The following is a 16,285-nucleotide window of genomic DNA, read 5'->3' on the forward strand; positions in this document are numbered from 1 at the left end:
GTTCAGCTTTGTGTTTCATTGCAAACAAAAACAAATTTCGTATTTGTTATTTTAGCCCGTTTCCCTTTTGGAGAGAGAGTCATAAATTTGTGGGCTTACGACGACAAAATTCGGAGTTCGATTACCCTCGGTGGACGGCCAGCGCAGAGAGCCGATAGCCCTCGTGTAGCTTCATATAAGCACATTAATACACTGAATCACACCATCAGTTTTCGAACTGTTGTTATTCGACAACACAGAGACTAAATGGTCTTTTTGTGTTCAATGTTAACGCAGCTAAGTTTGAGTACTAAAACTCTCAATGTTTCCTTAAACGCAATGTTGCGTGTACAACTTGAAAAGTTCTTTTTTTTTTTAAATCAGCTCTTTTGATTAGGTTCGTTATATAAAGAAATCTAATGAGTATAATTCAGAATTTTTTACTTACAAAGCGCTATCTATTGTTTTCCTACGATTTCGCTTTGACAAATAGCTGAGAGCACTTTGCCACCGGAAGCGGCATCCATTTGTAGTTAATAAGATGTGTAAACCAATCACTACTCCAGTAAGTTTTGTAACTTAACGCATTCTGGGGAAAACGAAGTTGATACTCACTAGAAAGCATACGAAAGTTAACAAATGAAAGATAATCGATCGTATCATCCCGACGTTTCACGATCGCATGCCTTATGGCTCACCAGAAAAAAAAAAACACTTTTGACTGTAACTTCCGGAATCCTTATTTTCTCCCAGAATTAATGGGACGTTAGTAATTACTTTACGGCATTCTGATAAAAGCTGTCAATTAAAGAAAATGTTTGGACTTCAGTTTATGTTAATGCTATAAAACTGACTGCTAGAGTATAATTCCGATTGCTGTGAATTAAATACGCTGGTTCTAATTGGTTTGTTCAATGGTTTTGAATTTAGCCTAATCTAGGACTGTTGACGTCGGTCCAGTGCTAGCGTTATCCAGAGATCTGGACTTAAATAAACGTCATTCAAGCGTTTCGGGAGATTTTCGCCACAAATTTTGAAGAAATGTTAATAAACTCTGATAGAAGAACTCTACTTTAATGGTGAAGTGTAATACATTGTCTATTCTTTCAAACTCTGCGACACAGTACTGAATAGATTGTTGTTTTGAATTAAGCACAAAGCTGCACAATGGGCTATCTGTGCTCTGCCAACCACTGGTATCGAAACCCGATTTTTAGCGTTGTAAGTCCGCAGACATACCGCTGAGCCACTGGGGTCAGTGAAGAGATATTAGAAAATGTATTGAAACACTAGGGTACATATCTATATCTGTGAAAAAATGTATCGAAACACTAGGGTAAATAAAACATTTTTGGAACAACATGAAAATTAATTGTAAACAATATTATATTTCTGTAAAAAATCCTGTCGTCTGTATTATTCACTTCAGAATGGATAGAGTAAAATGTGCAGCAAAAAGGAAGAGCAAAATGTTAAAAAAAAAAACGAAATATGAATCTGATATACATGTGTTGAATTATTCCAAGGAAATCCGGTGATGATTTCAGGAGATGAATTATTTCTAGTCTAGCATATCAGTTTTAACCACAATTCTTTATCTTTCTCAGATCAAGATATCTGAAAACAAAAAAGGTAAACTTTGTGACCACGACAAATTATTATTGAATAATTTGGTTTGAGTTTCGCGCAAAAATACTTCAAGGCTATCTACACTATCCATTACTAATTTAGCAGTGTAAGAGTAGAGGGAAGACAGCTAGATACCACCACCCATCGCCAAACTCTTGGGTTATCTCTTGCCAACGAATAGGGAATTGACCATCAAATAGTAATGTCCCCGCGAGCATGTTTGGTGCGACGGGGATTTGAGCTCGTGACCCTCGGATAACGAGTCAAGTGCCTTAAACCTGGCCATGATGGGACTATTGAACAGTTATTTTCTACGAAGTTTAAACCTTTCTTTGCAGTAACACGGGGCCCGGCATGGCCTAGCGCGTTAAGGCGTGCGCTTCGTAATCTGAGGGTCGCGGGTTCGCGCCCGAGTCGTGCCAAACATGCTCGCCCTCTCAGCCGTGGGGACGTTATAATGTGACGATCAATCCCACTATTCGTTGGTAAAAGAGTAGCCCAAGAGTTGGCGGTGGGTGGTGATGACTAGCTGCCTTCCCTCTAGTCTTCACTACTAAATTAGGGACGGCTAGCACAGATAGCCCTCGAGTAGCTTTGCGCGAAATTCAAAAAACAACAACAAAAACAATGCAGTAAAACTGTTAAAAATTAAAAAATGGCTTTTTATTATATTTCACACCTGAAAGAGCTTTTTAATTATTTATATTTTGTAACTTTTCAGTCTAAGTTGCCTGTATCATCATGGTGTGAAACACCTCATCTTTACTAGAGGTCTGGACTAGACAACTAATGAGAAGTGTTCGGCTCGCATTCTGAGGGTCGCTGTTTCGAGTCTCCGTAGAGGAGTAGCCCAAGAATTGGCGGTGGGTTGTGATGACTAGTTGTCTTCCATCTTCTCTTACACTACTACATTATGGATGACTAGTGCGTGCAGATAACCCTGGTGTAGTTTTGCGCAAAGTTCAAAAGAAACAATCAAATTATTTTTTCACCCCAAAGTCTCTGACAACATGAATTTTCTTTCAGGCCCCAAAAATGTATTTGTGAAGCTTAAAAGACTTTTATAATTTTGACACACATTTTATTTGATTACTTTCAAATCTTGGTAAAAATGCTATTTATACCAGTCAAATAAATGATAATATTAACATTAATGTTTATGGTGACGGAAGTTTCATTAGCCTGATCCACCTTTCATACGGAATGAAGATAAAACTTTCGTACTTATGGTCATGCCGGTAGATAGGACCTAGTGTGAAGCTTGTTCCTAATGTCTATGACCAATGTACCATTTAATATGATATATTTGTTTTTGCTGCCTGAAGATATGCCATAAGTATTGTAATGAATTTAGTCGTTCTTTTCATAATATAGGTAGGTGGTAAACTGGAAAGTTATAAATGTATTTAACTAAAAATATGTGATAAAATTTATATTTCTCTTATCCAATGCTGTTAAATATCTTTTAATTTGTTTATTTGTAACTAAACACAAAGCTATACAATGGGCTATCTGTGTTCTGCCCATCACGGGTATCGAAACCTGGTCTCAACCGTTGTAATTTCGCAGACATGCCGCTGTGGGACATTATACATCTTTTATACTCCAGAAAATAAATATTCCTTTATATACAGTCTGTGTCTGATCAGGCTCTATCGATAGCTGTACACCATCCTGACATCATTATCTACGTCTGATCAGGCTCTATCGATAGCTGTACACCATCCTGACATCATTATCTACGTCTGATCAGGCTCTATCGATGACTGTACACCATCCTGACATCATTATCTACGTCTGATCAGGCTCTATCGATGACTGTACACCATCCTGACATCATTATCTACGTCTGATCAGGCTCTATCGATAGCTGTACACCATCCTTACATCACTATCTACGTCTGATCAGGCTCTATCGATAGCTGTACACCATCCTGACATCATTATCTACGTCTGATCAGGCTCTATCGATGACTGTACACCATCCTTACATCATTATCTACGTCTGATCAGGCTCTATCGATGACTGTACACCATCCTTACATCATTATCTACGTCTGATCAGGCTCTATCGATGACTGTACATCATCCTGACAACTTTGAAGCGTATTTTTCATTGCTAAAAACTTTCTTTGTAAGGCTTTCGTGCTCAAAGGGTACAACGTGTCTCTGCAAATTTACCATATCTATATAGCATACCAGAACGATGGCTTTTCACCGCCCAATTGCATAGCAATACATAGTCACTGTGTTCGGCAACTCGACAGTACGCTTTCATTTAGATTAGTATGAATACTTGATTTTATATGTACCGGATTTTGGTTTATAAAGTGTTGAAACCTCGTTCCAAGTTTAGATGACGGAATGGCTCTCTGTCCGTGATCAATCTACCTACGTAACATCATAAAATGTAAGCATGTTCTTCTGAAGCATGTCTTTTCAGGGTCACCTTATATCGGGTGTAATTGCCACTTGATTTGCTCTATTGCACATTTAAAGTCGATTTCATTTATCGTACTCAAACTTATAATACTGGATACTTTTTAATCAGTGTAGGGACTTTTGTACACTTGTCGAAAGTTCATACACGAATAATTCTATACACTATATGTTTGCCTGTCATTCCATAGTAATAAATAGACCGAATATAAATATATAGAATTATTCTTGAATGAACTTTCGACTGGTATTTTAAAAGAGTCAATTACTTGTTAATTTCAGCACATTTGTTTGTATTAATCTTGCTTCTGAAATCTAATGTTAACGTTAATATTTACTTGTTATTTCCTAGTATAATTTGCTCAGTAAATCTCTGGCATACAAACAACAAATTTTGTAAGTTTCCTTTCACCTCATGACCGAAATTCTGTTTTAATGTCTAAAAAAAATATTGATGTGTTTCTCAATGCTTTTAAAATATACGTTAAAAGTTGATATATAGTCTTATTTATTAGATTCACGGATTGCTGAAATCTTACAATTATTAGTACTAACACCTCGTGAACTGATAGTTATGTAGAGTGTTAGTATGAGTTTACTATCTGCTGGAATAGGTTTATAATTGATGTTATTATCTTTCTTTAACATTTACTAAAATCAACTCTGATTTTATTTACATACCAGTCTCACTACATACATTTGAACAATTAAAAATGTATGTTAGTTACATCTGCTTGAATAAATTTATTATATACTCACGCTAACTCAAAGCCTTATGCTGCCATCTGTCGGTATAATATACAATTATGGCAAACCTTATAATCTGAATTACTTGTAGAACGAAGATAAAACGTTATATTTTTCATGTTTTTCAATTCGTATTTACAATAATAAATTTATTTATCACCAACTAACTTAATCCGTGAAAATAAGTATATTATATATATTATATTATATACATTTTTCTACATTAACTTAATAAAGGTATGAATAGAAAGTTTGAAAATACATTACTCAAGGTAGCTGTAGAAGAGGTTTAAAATGAGTCTGCTTATTAGGTCAAAATCACTTTATTTTGTACAGAAATAAAACAAAAGGTATTTAAACAAAAGTAAAAATGAAACACAAATATTAAGAGTGTTTGCTTTAACACGTCAGGTGTCTAAACAGGTACATTAATTACAATATGTTAATTATTTTCAATTGTTTTCTTTTACCAATTATATCCAACAAATATAAAAAATTTGCAAGTGTGAGCGTTATATATATCATTATGAGAAGAAAACCCAAGAACACTGGATAGAAGGTATAACCTCACACCACGAAAATAACAACAAAAACAGGGCACACCACATAATAACATACCCTCTGTTCAGCATTTAAGTGTTGGATGTTTGTTTTGTGTTGCGTATTTATTACATTTTCAAGTATTTTTTTTAGTTTCATTTGCTATAAAATTAAATTATATTTCGTCTAAGAGTAGATATGTTGTGTAAAATTCACGCATTTTTCATATAACTTACAAATAATGAAATACATTTAATGCATTTCATGATTTTTTTTCAACTACCTTGTTTCATTGTTTAGTTATAAGAATGGAAAGACTGAAACGAAAAAGACGTAATTATATATAAATGTGATATAAGTAATCTAACTACACCTCAAGTTAATATTTTTAAAAATCATGTCATTTTTCGTGTTTCATAAACATTACACGATGAATATTTTAGATGGAATACTAAAACGTTTTTTTTTTCTTTCCCGCGCAGTAGTGTTAGTATTTTAATGAATATTCAGTTCCATTTCTAACTTCTTGTGTAGATTCAACATAAAATAAGCCGGCCACTATTTATTAGTTTCACAGGTTTCATGTATGTTCGAAATAATCTGACAAACCTTGTAAATTAAATATTCAAATAAAAAAAGAACTTCTCAAAGGTTGCGCTCGAGAAATAAATGTCGGGAAAACCGAACATTTAATACTACTGATATATTGAATTATATAAATTTTGTTTTTGAATTTCGTGCAAAGCTACATGAGGGCTGTCCACGCTAGTCGTCCCTAATTTAGTAGTGTGAGACTAGAGGGAAAGGAGTTAGTCATCACCACCCACTGCCAACTCTTGGACTACTCTTTCACTAACGAATAGTGGGATTGACCGAAACTTCATAACGCTCCCACGGCTGAAAGGGCGAGCATGTTTGGTGTGATTGGGAATCAAGTCCATGAGTCGAGCCACGTTGGGCCTAATTATATAAATATAAGCATGTGAATTTCGTATTTTCAAATATTTATTTCTCTTTAACATTTAATATTATCAGAGCTGAGCAAAAACATTTTATTTTTGAACAAAGTAATGCGATATGTTCCTTACAGGTACTATTTTTATTGTTTTAAGTTCAAAGTTACACACTGGGCTTTATGAGGGGGTTATTGAGCCACGAATGTTTGCATCAAGACCCATCGAACGTGCTGCTGATCCACCAGAAGACAGGAATCGGCTGCGACTTGTTCAAAAGGCCCTTTGTCTTGTGTTTTAAGTGAGAAGTTCAAGTGTAAGAATTCATATGAATGCAGTAAATGTATAACAGGTTATGACTTACGTCTATTAGAGCATTTACTTCTGGGAGTTGTTTGTATTGTACTTACTTTTAAAAGTATTAATGCCTGTTTTCTAATTATGATAGAGAAATAATTAGTGCTTGAAGTGTGATGGGAGGAAGGCCCCATACCATACCATTACCTTCTAATGGTTTATACATTTCTTAGACGGGAAATGTTTAATAGACAATGGAACTCGTATTTATGTGGTAAGAGATTGACTAGTAATGAGACAAAGTACTACACCATCGAAGTTAATGAGCCCCTAGTTCGAGCTCGGTCATTGTTACCGAGTTCTTAATAACAAAGTAACCATTGGAGTTTCCATACTACATCTCGTAACAGTATACTTCTATTTATATTATTACCCTATGAACCGCGTATAACAAATAGTCCTGGCACATAAGTCGTAAATCACTCCGCGAACTGCAACTCACATTACTTTACTGAATTACGTAACGCACGAGCTTCTCGCGAGTTTACCTCATGAAGAATTACTATTATTATTTATTCTTCATTATCTTACCCAATCTAAAATAATAAGTTTCTAATTTTTTACATTTTAGTTACTTTTACAAACGTGAAGAAATACACATGAAAAACATGAAATACAAGTACACGTATTCAGCTTCAAACATTTCTCAAACTGTTAACATTTTTCCCTCACTTCAAGCACTGGAATTAAAATAACCAAGAGTGTCGTCAACGTGTCAAGAGCAAGCCTTATTATATTTAATAATTCAGATACCCCCGACTAATGTGTCCTACGAACTTTTAAAAAAATAACATATTTTAAATTTCTTTTTCAGTTTTCATGAACATTTCCAAATTTCTGAATCGCTCAATGTGGCTACGTCATCAGCGGCACTACTGTCAGTGCTCTGGTCTCCATCCTCTGTGTGAAAACTACTAGCCAGTGACGAAACTTCAGATAGTGTCAAGCTATTCGCAGTAGTTAGTTTCCAATAACGTTTAACATCTAGATTCTGGAGCAAGCCAGTATTTGATTGGTCGCCATCTAGAGGGATTAAACCATTGTTATCTTGGGGTTCTAAAGATGTTACTTCGTCTACAGTTATCCCTGGTACTTGTACAGACTTCTGTTCAGGTTCATCGTAAGTTTCCACCTTTAATACTTCGTTCTCCATGGAAATCGGTTCACTCTCAACTATTGACGAAGCTAAGTCATCATAACCACAACTTGACTCTTGCTGCACTGTATCATAAGTTGATTCATGAAGAATATCTCGGCTTCTTGGTTCGAGCACTCTACTGAAACTACGAGTTTTCGACCCACTTTTCTTTCTAAACGAACTTTGTTTTAACAACGAACGCGTGCTTTGGCGGTTTTTTGCTAACCTTAAGCTGCATTCCAACTCCAGAATTCGGCGTTTTGTTTCCTTCAACTCCGCGTCTCTTTGAATGATCTGGGAGTGAAGGTTTTCACACTGTAGAGAAGTACATATTATTAAAAACTGAAACCAATTACTTCGTCTTATACAATAAAAACACCTACAAGTGTTTATCTAGGTAACTAGTATCACACGATTATTCATTAACATATTGTTGTATAAAACTGGTAATAAAATGTAAGTTACATAAGCATGTTTTGGTAACACATTTCAAACACCAACTCACCTTTTTTGTTAGTTCAGTTATCTTTTGTTGAGGCATCTAAATATATATATAAAAAAACATGATAAATATTGGTTGTGTATATATTTAACAACTTACTGATTTCTGGTCCTTGACAGTTAATTAATTAATAACACGGAAGTCTACGTCAGAGAAGTAATTTCTTTATATTGATTATTTTTAGACATTTCGCAAAATAGGTTAAGTGGTTGGTTGGTTGATTTAGTGTTTCATGGCACAAAACAGCTAGACTGTCTGCGCCAAACATCCAGTAAAAAGTTAAAATTAAAGTAAATTTAGTAAAATTCATAAAAGGAAGTTAAAGTAAAAACAAAGTCAAAAAATATAAATAGCTTAAAACCAATGTTTACATCTAGTCTACAGCGTTAAGAGAAAAACTAGAGTAATTGAGTTGTAAAGGACTTTCTGTAGCATAACTGTAGTTATCATAACTCGCCAGGACGACTAACAGGTAAGTCCAAAAACCACCGTCAGTCACCTGAAGTTGGCCTTTCCAGTCCTGGTTCTGAGTTACTTAAGGTTATGGCCATTTTCAAAAAGTAATAAAAGTTTTAAAAGACTTGTAGCAAAATTTTAATAATAACTCGCCAGGATGACTAACGGGTAGTTCAAACAGTAGAGTTAGGCACCTGAAGTTGGCCTCTCTAGTCCTGGTCTTGAATTATTTGACGTTACAGCCATTTTCTAATTTCAAATCGAACTAGATGAACTATAAATTTTCAAAGAGAACCACATTTAAAAAGGTCTAATGTATAAATTAAAAAAACTTAAATGGCATTAAAAATATTAATGGTCTTTAAAAAACTAAAAACATTACCAAGGTGGACAATGAAACCATCACCAATAACATGTCTAATGTTTGTTTGTTTGTTTTTTGAATTTAGCACAAAGCTACTCGAGGGCTATCTGTGCTAGCCGTCCCTAATTTAGCAGTGTAAGACTAGAGGGTAGCCAGCTAGTCATCACCACCCACCGCCAAGTCTTGGGCTACTCATTTACCAACGAATAGTGGGATTGACCGTCACATTATAACGCTCCCACGGCTGGGAGGGCGAGCATGTTTGGCGCGACGGGGATACGAACCCGTGACCCTCAGATTACGAGTCGCACGCCTTAACACTGTCTAACGTTATGGACAAACCTCGAGACAGAACATGTTTAAAGTGATGCCGTCGTCGCTGAGAGTCGTAAGGACGGCAAGAAAGTAAAATGTGGCTTATTGTGACCTGAATGTTACACAAACTACACACTGGTGCATCAGTTCCAGATAAAAGAAAATGATGAGTTAAAAAAACTTCTTCTTTCCGATCCTTACGATCCAAAGTCCAATATTTGGAAAAGCTTGTTTTCGCGTTGCTTACTCCAAATCGACTGCCAACTGGCACGGAGCCGAGCCTTGAATACAGAACTATAGTCCATGTATGGAATAGGCACAGCGGTGATAGTGCCAGAAGAAATAGATTTAGCTACAGTGTCGGCGAGCTCGTTCCCGCGAATACCAACGTGGCCCGGTATCCAGAAAAAGTGGATAGAAGTAGATATTAAAGAGAAATGGGCCAGTCGGTTTTGAATATCGGCGAGAACAGGGTGTGAACTAACGTGAAGCGATTCCAGGGCTAGTAGAGAACAAAGAGAGTCAGTATAAATAGTGCAGTTGGAGTACTGTTTAACTTCTATGTGATCCAGGGCAAGAGAAATGGCGTACAGTTCAGCAGTGAACACAGAAGCTGTAGAGGGGATTCTGCACACAACCACCAAATCACAACAAATCATGGCAGAGCTCACACAGTCACCTGATTTCGAACCATCTCTATAAATAGGAATGGAAAGATGTTCAGCAAATAGCAAACAGTATTTCTAATCGGGAGCGTCTGCTTTTCTCAGATAACTTAAAGATAGGTCACATCTGGGGACTGTAAAAAGCCATAGTGGGATGAGCTGACCAGTGGATACAGCAATGTTATCCAAGGACAGATCCAATTCATCCAACTGTGCCTGGATACGAAGGCCAAAAGGAGCAATGGAAGATCGTCTGTTCTGAAACAGTATGGCCCACTGATGAAGGAAAACACAATCCCATGTGGAATGCTGTGGTAAGGAACGAAGTTTCAAAGCATACAGTAAAGACAGTTGCAAACGGCAGAGGTGCAAAGAAGGTTCATGAGACTATGTATAAGCTTAAACTAGGGAGTTCCAGAAAGCCCCAGTGCAAAGCCGAAGTCCTTGATGATGAATGTGGTCCAGCATCTTTAAGACCGAGGGTCTGGCAGAGCCATAGACCAATGATCCATAGTCGAGTTTCGATCGAATAAGAGAACGATATATCTTTAGCATAGAACATCGATCTGTTCCCATGGGGTGGGAGAGAGGACACGGAGGATGTTCAGTACTCTTGTACATTTGACCCCCAGCTACTTGATTTATGGTATAAAGATCAGTTTACAGTCAAAGTTAAGCCCCCAGAACTTTGTCTCAGGGATCACAGGCAGCACAACTTCACCGATACTGTGTTCAGGATTAGGATGAATACCCAGTTGGCAGCAAAAATGCATGGTAATGGTTTTAGAGAGAAAGAAGTTAAAACCGTTTACTGTGGTCCATTTCAACAAACGACTGAGGGCAGTCTGTAGCTGCCGCTCATTTTACCTCATGTTCAACGACTGACATGAGGATGTGAAAGTCGTCGACATACAACCTGTTTTCAACAGTGAAAGGGAATTGTTCAGTGATGGCGTTAATTTTTATACTGAAAAGTTTGACACTCGAAACAGAGCCCTCAGAGGCTCCAAGTTTCTACAGAAAAGAACGGGAAAGTGTCGAACCCACACAAACTTGAAATCTCCTATCCATTAAATTTCTTTTTAAATTAAAATGGGCAAATGGCCACGTAACCCATATATGTGGAGGTTCGCAAAATGCCATACCTCCATGTTGTATCATACGCCTTCTCAATGTCAAAGAATATTGACACAAGATGTTGTCGTTTGAGAAAGGCTTCTCTGATTGACGTTTCAAGTCGAATCAGTTGGTCCAAAGGTGGAGCACTGTCATCGAAACTCACGCTGGGTGGGCGAGAGGAGGTTGTTTGATTCGAGGAACCAAACAAGACGAGAATTAACCATTTTCTCTAACGTCTTACAGAGACAGATCATCAAAACAATTGGACAGTAGTTTGAAGAAATCTTGGGATCCTTCCCAGGCTTAGAGAAAGTTGAAACAATAGCCTGGCGCCAGGCATCAGGAAAAACATTGTCCTGCGAGATCCAGTTAAAAACAATCAGAAGAATAGCAAGAGTCAGATGGCGTAGAATTTCATAGTCTACATCATCAAGTCCAACTGATGTATTGCCAGACCAATAAAGGGCCAGTTTGAGTTCCACCAGTGTAAAGGGACGATTATAGTCATAGAGACAATCAGCTCGAAAAGAAAGAGGTGATCGCTCTGCCCGAGTATTGATGGCTAAGAAGGTGGAGGTAGAAGCAGAAGTGCTAGATACCTGGCAAAAGCTTTTACCTAGAGCGTCGGCGATGCTCCTGGTATCAGCAACTTCCTGGCCATCAGAGATCAAGATCGAGAGAGGGACAGAATTATATTGCCAATTGACCTTTTGAATCTTGTCCCATATGACTTTTGGAACTGGTGGTAGAAGATATGCTGATTGTGAACTTAAATCAAGATTCCTTCTGGCTTTGATGTCTTACCCACCGTGCATGTGCACTGGCTTGCTGGAAAGCGATGTGGTTCGAAAGTGTGGGATATCTACGGATAGTATCCCAGACCTGTTTTTGAGCCTTTTGTGCCATGTGCTTGTATAATACAGTCAGTTACTGCTGCTGCACAGTTGTCTATTGATGGCAGGATCGAGTTCTGCAAGAGCAGTGAAAGAGGGCCAGTTTACATAATCCAGCTTCCACCAGGGCACGAGGATTGGGTGGTATCGACCACGGCTAGTCTCTCTTAAAATTATAGGAAACTAATTACTGCCTCGTGGATTATTGTCAACCCTCCATGCAAAATGGGAGAATAATGAACGGGAGCAAATTGAGAAATAAACAGCACTAAAGGGCTTACTAGGTGCATGAAAATAAGTAAAAGAACCAGGTTGCGATCAGAGAGCATATGTTCCACAGAGCGACCCCTCCTATTAATATCAGCACTTCCCCAGAGGGTATGATGCCCATTAAAGTCCCCCAGGATTAAAAAGGAGACAGCAACTGTTCAATGAGAGCATCAAGGGCTGATTGATCATATATCTCTCCAGGCGACAGGTAGAGAGAACAAACAGTGATGATATGACCAAAGGAAACACAGATGGCTACGACCTCCAAGGGTATGTCGAGTGGCAAAGACAGGGTGGGCATATGCTGATAAATCAACAGTGCCACCTCTCCATTCACTCGCCCATCACACAGCCTGTTATTTCTGTACAAAGAAAACCGCCGAAAGGTGACTATATCATCAGGTTTCAGAAATGTTTTGATGTCATCCAGATTAGAGCGCAAGCCTTGACAGTTTTATTGTATCAAGATAGACATTTTTATTTACGTGTAGACGAATTGGGTGGAGAATCCTTCTGTTTACGTCCACATCTTTTTTATTTTCCGTCCTTATTCGAAGAAGATCTATCGACCTCTATGGATCCTTCCCTGGGTCGATTGGGCAGGTCGTTGCTGTTGGAAGGGGATTCCCGAGAGTGAGGACATGAACAAATTATCATTTTTCATCTTGGGGTGGGAGAAAAAGATGTACCCGAGGAAATGCCCAGAACCAAAGGAAGTGGATCTTGAGATTTGTTGGAATGTATGTAAGGGACAGAGATGGGTGTTGAAGTTGATTCATCAACTTTTTTAACTATGGAAGTCAAAAGACTTTTCATTTGTTTTGAGAATGATTCTTTTGGAGGGACAGAGAGATCTGTCTGCACTCCCACTGCAATTGTTGAACGAAGTGCAGCAGCACACGTCCGAGATGAAGTGGTGGAAAGCAACTTTCGAGCCTCAGGGTAAGTAATGTTATGAATCATTTTCAAATGCTGCACCTCTTTTTCTTCCAACCATTTAGGGCAAGAATGAAAGTGGGATGAGTGAGAGCCATTGCAATTAACGCAATAAGGGTCCGTTTCACATCATTATCCTTGTCACTGCAATGGGTACATGTCAATGAACCACGACATGACGTCTTTAAGTTACCAAACCACTGACACTGGACACATCAGAGAGGGTTTGGAATTTATGGCTGGACCTTGCAATTAAGATAACCTGCCTTTATGGTGGCAGGTGGACGTGGCGATGTAAATGTCAGAACGAGGATATTTGTCGGCAGTGTAACTCATCTTTGCAAGTGGAGATATGCCTCAATGCAGAAACTCTTGCGTGGAGAAACCACCGAGAATCTCCGACTTGTGGATGTCCTTCAAATCCCTCTCAACAATAACTCTTCGTTATGAGTTTAAAGTAGCATGAGGTGTAACCTCAATAGGTATATCCCCAATTGCCCTTGAATGCAAGAGGAGTTCACTGTGTTGAGACGTGGATGCTTCCATCAATATGTCACAAGATCGAAGCTTCTTTACTGACTTTGGAGAGCCAGCAAGTCCCTCTAGTCCTTTCTGAATGAAAAAGAGAAACATTTGCCCTAAAGATTTGTCTGATCTGAAAGTGAATGTAGGATAAGAAAATGAGGTACAACAAGTGTTACAGATGTTGAAGATTGCGGCTCAGAATATTCAAGACATGGTCGTTTACCTATGGACTGTTTTTTCATTATTTTATTTGAAGGATTCATAATAAAAAAAAGAGAAATATCGGTGCCCACTGACCCCTCCCCACCAAGGAGACCAACGAGGGGACGCACTACAATGTCAAACAAGGACACTGCAGAAACGCCAGGGTTTCGTGAGCACGATATCCAAACATCAGCATCAGATACATTGTTCATAACACCTGTTGAGAAAATCCAACACTGGTACTTGGTTAACCATAGCCCAAGTGGACTAGCCGATTGACCCAAGGGGGGCACCCCAAGGCCGCCCGTCTACATAAATTCAAGGCCAAAGTGTTAGGGTTGGACTCTCTCAAACACCAGGATCCTCTCCTCCCCTTCACGGGTCGCCATGCAAGGCAAACACGTGGGTGAATATTTATATCCCAGAGGAGGTAAACTGAAAGAACAGAACCTTCCCTTGGAGGTCCCCTCAACACGTACAGGAAACCACACCGAGGGACTATTTAAGTGCAACTATAAACTTTTCCCAGGTAATGTGATTTGAACCTTCGTGTCAAATGAAGATGTTTTAATGTCCTGCAGTGTTCATTATTCAGTCGATATGATTTTTTTTGTAAATTTCCAAATTGACTTCACACACTTCAACTCTAAAATAATTATTTAATAATTTAGAGTTACAGAACAAGTTAGAATGGGATATATAAACCTATAGTGCAGAATTTGACTTCAATAAATCACCTCTGTTTAATGGAATTAAAATTCTGAGAGATTTCAATTTATACTAGAAAAAAACATAAAGCTATATCGGGCTACCTACTGTGTCATCGAGGGGAATCAAACCTCAATTTTAACGTTTTAAATCTGAAGAGTTACCGCTGTCCCACCAGTGGACCAGTACACAGTAACTCTTCCATTACGTCGGGGATAAGTTCCTATAAAATACAACGTTAAGTAGACCGACGGAAATCGGCCGCTCCTTTGCCAGTAACTCATTGTTATAAAGGGATACATTCATGGTGATTAATTTTAGGAGACTCAAGCTCAATGTGACTCAGTATAAAGACATAAACAGATCAATCAATACAGAATACCCACGTTTAATGACTTGTGTAAAGTGTGTCGCAAAAATAAACACAGGGAATATCACTCGATGCTGGCCGATGAACAGAAAACATGTTGCAACCGACACTGAGGGACGTGCGGGCAGGGTGGCCCTTACATGATCCCAGAGAGTGGAAAAACACCTGCACGAGGCAGCTACTTCTTGTAATAACGCAGCATAGGCCTAAGTGCGCAGTTTGAATTTTTCGTCATCGGCACGCGCATTTAAAAATATTACACCATGAATTGGACGTGGTACGATAAGGGTGTGTTAATTAAATCTGCGGACAATGAACAAAATGTAACATACTGTGAATAAAGCAACAAGGGTGATCACCTAGGGTTCAATAACAGTGCAAAAAAACAAAAACAAAAAATTCTTGAGAGGAAAGAAGGGGTCAAAGCTGAACCTTACTCAATCCTGACGAAGAAGATTGGTTGGTTGTTTGGTTTTATGGCGCAAAGCAACTAGGCCATCTGCGCCAATGAAAATTAAAAGCTGCCAGAAATAATGACTAACCGGATTTAACCAACTTATTTCAGGTATTGTTCCCTAACTTTTTGAACGACTTTACATCCGATCGACGTTAATGGGAGAGTTACTGCACTGGCTATTATGAAACTCAAATAAAAATTCTGGAACAAAGATATGACTTATAACATTCACGAAACCTTGCCCGTAATGTACACTGGATCTCATTTAATAACCACAAAATCTTCTGTTTTATAATACGCTATTCTGATTCATGCATTTCTTATTTAATTTAAATCATACTAACAAAATTATTCGGCATATAGAGGGCCATTGACTCTTTGTTTGTTTTTAAGTTTCGCGCAAAGCTAATCGAGGACTATCTGCGCTAGCCGTCCCTAATTTAGCAGTGTAAGATTAGAGGGAAGGCAGCTAGTCATCACCACTCACCGTCAACTCTTGGGCTACTCTTTTAACAACGAATAATGGGAATGATCGAAAAATTACAACGCCCCCACGGCTAGGAGGGCGAGCATATTTGGTGCGACAGGGATGCGAACCCGCGATTCTCAGATTACGAGTCGCACGCCTTAATCCACCTGGCCATGCCGGTCCATGGATGATTCAATATTAATACTAATAATCGAAATGCGGCTGACGCAAGCTCTTCGTGTTGTTACAG

At 38.3% G+C, this 16,285-nt stretch overlaps 1 protein-coding gene across 2 annotated transcripts in view; it reads right to left on the reverse strand.

The window, feature by feature from the left end:
- Positions 1-4,758: 4,758 nt before the first annotated feature.
- Positions 4,759-16,285, reverse strand: part of LOC143229746 (uncharacterized) — a 28,810-nt gene continuing 17,283 nt past the window's right edge. For both annotated transcript variants that reach the window (XM_076462500.1, XM_076462499.1), the window contains 2 exons: positions 8,288-8,323; positions 4,759-8,097 (listed from right to left, as the gene is read on the reverse strand). In XM_076462500.1, the coding sequence (XP_076318615.1) occupies positions 7,462-8,097; positions 8,288-8,323 (672 nt within the window). In that variant the 3' untranslated portion in view covers positions 4,759-7,461. The remainder of the gene's footprint in view (positions 8,098-8,287; positions 8,324-16,285) is intronic.

This window comes from Tachypleus tridentatus, chromosome 10 (assembly GCF_004210375.1).
Source record: "Tachypleus tridentatus isolate NWPU-2018 chromosome 10, ASM421037v1, whole genome shotgun sequence".
Classification (NCBI taxonomy): domain Eukaryota; kingdom Metazoa; phylum Arthropoda; class Merostomata; order Xiphosura; family Limulidae; genus Tachypleus; species Tachypleus tridentatus.